At 40.3% G+C, this 3,182-nt stretch overlaps 1 protein-coding gene across 1 annotated transcript; it reads right to left on the reverse strand.

The window, feature by feature from the left end:
• Positions 1-1,084: 1,084 nt before the first annotated feature.
• chac1 (ChaC, cation transport regulator homolog 1 (E. coli)) lies at positions 1,085-2,678 on the reverse strand. Its single transcript, XM_008313127.3, has 3 exons — positions 2,052-2,678; positions 1,905-1,940; positions 1,085-1,800 (listed from the first exon to the last, which is right to left on the reverse strand). The coding sequence occupies exons 1-3, from the start codon at positions 2,220-2,222 to the stop codon at positions 1,417-1,419; spliced, it is 591 nt and encodes a 196-aa protein (XP_008311349.1). The 5' UTR covers positions 2,223-2,678; the 3' UTR covers positions 1,085-1,416.
• Between the last annotated feature and the right edge of the window lie 504 nt (positions 2,679-3,182).

Here is a 3,182-nt window from a genome sequence, read left to right on the forward strand (position 1 = left end):
TTTTTACTACAAAGTGAGTGTTTAAATCAGTTGTTTGGTTTAGCTCCGCCAACAACGAGGTCCGGCCATTAGGTTGTCTGCACGATTCGCCCTCCGGTGGTCCAAACGTGCAACTGCATATATAAACTAGTTCCCTCCAAAGGGTTGTCTGCTCCATGTGTGGCTGAATATTTAAGCCAGGTAATCGCCCTCTTGTGGCTCAAACGTGCAACTTCACTCGTCGTCGTTTTGGCCGGTCCTCGTTGGTGGAGCTAAACCGAACAACCGACCGCATTACCAGACAACATTTCATCATAAATTTGTTCCTACGCTACACTGCCCTCGTGGAACATGAATAAAATAGTTATCTATCTTTATAACAATTTAGATCTTCAATCACATCCATCCACGGTGTAGTAGGTTTCAGGTGCAAATTCTATATATTAAATTTTTAATTTGCATGCAATTAACTCCAGTATATGGGTCCATGATAAATTATAAAAAAATGACAATTCCAGTTCTAATTAGCCTTCTTTTAATTTATTTCCTCTTTATTTCCTCTCCTCGCAGTGTGATTTTTTCTGATTGGATCTCTACTCCAGTCATCCCTCCCTAATATTTTCGTCTCTTTTTTTATTTATCAGTATTCGTTATCTTTCATAGTCTTCATCATCGTAACGGACTTTTTATTTATTTTTATTTAATTTCTATCCGTGAAAAAGGTTTGTTGACTAAGATTTGTCATCATTATCTTCTTTAACAAATTTAACATTGTTCACTTAATGTTTTCTTCTAAAATATATAATTTTTAATTACTAAACTATCTTCTGGACATCTTAAATTCTAATATACAGTTAATTTCCTGTTGTCAGGTTTTTCTTTAGCTGACATAGAACAATGAAGAACTAGTTTAAAAAAGAAATAATGAGCCCAGATCTAACATACCAGGTAATTACACTTTACCTAAAAAAAAAAACAAAAAAAAAAAACTCACCATCACAACCGGAAGTAGCTACTTGCAAAATGCAATTTACATTTCACCTAAAATCCTTGTTTTATTCCTTTTAAGACAGCAAGAACTGAAACAAAAAAAAAAACCAAAACGTTCTTTTAACCTTTTATTCACAGTTGCATTGAATGGAAACATTACCACATGTATAAAAACAGTTAACTTCAGGGGTACATAACAGCATTCAAATGAAGACTGCAGTTTGTGTATGGACAGAGTCAGAACCACATTAACTAAATGCAACCATTTTACAGACAAAACACAAGTCACTGTGGTTCCAATTGTAGATTAACCTAAAGCTTCAGAAAACAAAAACAAAACAAACATTGATATAATGATCATTTAATGTCAGTAATTTTTAATAGCTTCAACATAACTGATTTGATGAACTTGTGGGCCAGATGGAAAGCCTTTAGTGTTGTGTAGATCTACTGGACTACTAACAGACAGGCCACCACTCTGAGAGCAGCTGCCTCCACCGAGTACAGGTGATGGTCTTCCACAGCTGGGCAGCTGCTCCTCATGAACTCAGCCAGTCGGACCAGGTATTCAAGGTTGTGGCCCGTCTTTCCTTTGCAGACTGCAATCTGGGCACCAATCTCCTCTGGGCTCGCCGGCCCAAGATACAGGGGATTATCAGATGTAGCGACGTAAAGAAGGGCCTTCACTGGTGATCCACTCTCACCCTCAGGAAAGAAGTCAACCATCCTAGTGATGTAGCCACCACAGACCGCCTCCCGCACATTGAGGTATTTCAGGGCCTCTTCAACTTGAGAGCCTACCACTTCAAATGCCACACCCCATGTGCACTCCTGTTCAATAAAGAAAGACGTGTCAGATGACATAATGAGGAGAATGTCTTCTGTTCCCCAGTCTCCACACAGTTAATCAAACGGAAACTAAAATTTCCACTTACGTCATCATCTTCGATCAGCGTCACCACTCTTCCGGGCTGTCAAGGAAAAGGGAAGAAAAAAAAAGTCATGGCCAACGCCCTAGTTGAAATAAGAATGGTAATGCCATAACGACACATGAAAAACACACAAGTTGTTAAGTAACTCACCAACTCATCGTTTCCACGATGAAAGTTGTCTCCGTGCCAGAAACGTCTCTTGTAACCATTGACGAAACCGACCCGGCTCCTTTTGTATTTGAAGTCAGGCTTCCACACCAGTGAGCCATACCCGAAGATCCACAGGCTGGCTTTAGCGCTGATGATGTCTTGCGGCTTCATAGTTTTCGATGACTTTTAAATGAATCGATGAAATCAATACGATTTCACGAGCTTACGCCAACTAACTGACTAGCAGCGTTATCTTCCTCCGGTCCAGGAGCAGTGGTACCGGTTGGCTCACAGGGATACCGCGGGCGGTACTGGAGCCCAACTGCTTAGCAGTTGCGAAGATGGAGTTTCGCTGTTGATTTTTTCTTGCCTGATGCATTGCCATTGTTTTAGATGCCCCGCATTATGCCTTAAAAAGCCATGGCAGCCGCTTTGGCTTTCAGATCGCAGAAAGGAATGATACAAAAACCGTTACAGCCAGCTGCTATCGCTGGCCGTTGACAAGGTAATTCAACGATAATAAAGACAAAAACTAACTACAGAACGGATATAATACCTACTTTGTAGCCTCGTACAACTGTAAAAACACTACACCCTGTCTCTCCGTTCTCGATAACATGGCGCAGAATCGTTAGCTTATATATACAGCGCTCAGGCAATAGGCCCGCCTACGTTCGTCCTTTCAGCCAATAATATTTTATGAACGTGCATCAGCTCTTCTTTAATCCAATCAAAAGTTCCTTTTTTGACAAAGGCGGGATTTAAGGTGAAACCAACTATACTATTTGTCCACTTTTGTTCAAAATGATTGGCCACTCAAAAAACATCTTTTCATAATTGGTGAACTGGGTTGTCATTCACAATAACGACTCGACTCGGCTGATGCAACTTGCCAAGGCATTTCAGGGCCTCAGCAGCAGCAGCAACCCACTAAGACATTACATCAGATAATTTCCGGAAGAGAGACTAAGAACCGAACTTCGTTTTATCCTTCCTAAGAAACGCATTAACGTATATTCACACACACGGTGTGAGCATGTTTACATACATGTTTATAAAAAGTAATAAACGTTTTTTTGTAATGTAATCTCATTTGTCCTGGCACATGATGATGGGAAACAACCTTGGTTA

Source organism: Cynoglossus semilaevis, chromosome 7 (assembly GCF_000523025.1).
Source record: "Cynoglossus semilaevis isolate Cse_v1.0 chromosome 7, Cse_v1.0, whole genome shotgun sequence".
In the NCBI taxonomy this organism is placed as follows: Eukaryota; Metazoa; Chordata; class Actinopteri; order Pleuronectiformes; family Cynoglossidae; genus Cynoglossus; species Cynoglossus semilaevis.

Excerpts from the sequence above, each read along its gene's own strand:
- chac1 (XM_008313127.3), bottom strand. The coding sequence starts at position 2,222 with ATGAAGCCGCAAGACATCATCAGCGCTAAAGCCAGCCTGTGGATCTTC. Across the intron at positions 1,941-2,051 it reads ATCGTGGAAACGATGAGTTG|CCCGGAAGAGTGGTGACGCT; the intron begins GTGAGTTACTTA and ends TTTCCTTGACAG. Across the intron at positions 1,801-1,904 it reads CGCTGATCGAAGATGATGAC|GAGTGCACATGGGGTGTGGC; the intron begins GTAAGTGGAAAT and ends TTTATTGAACAG.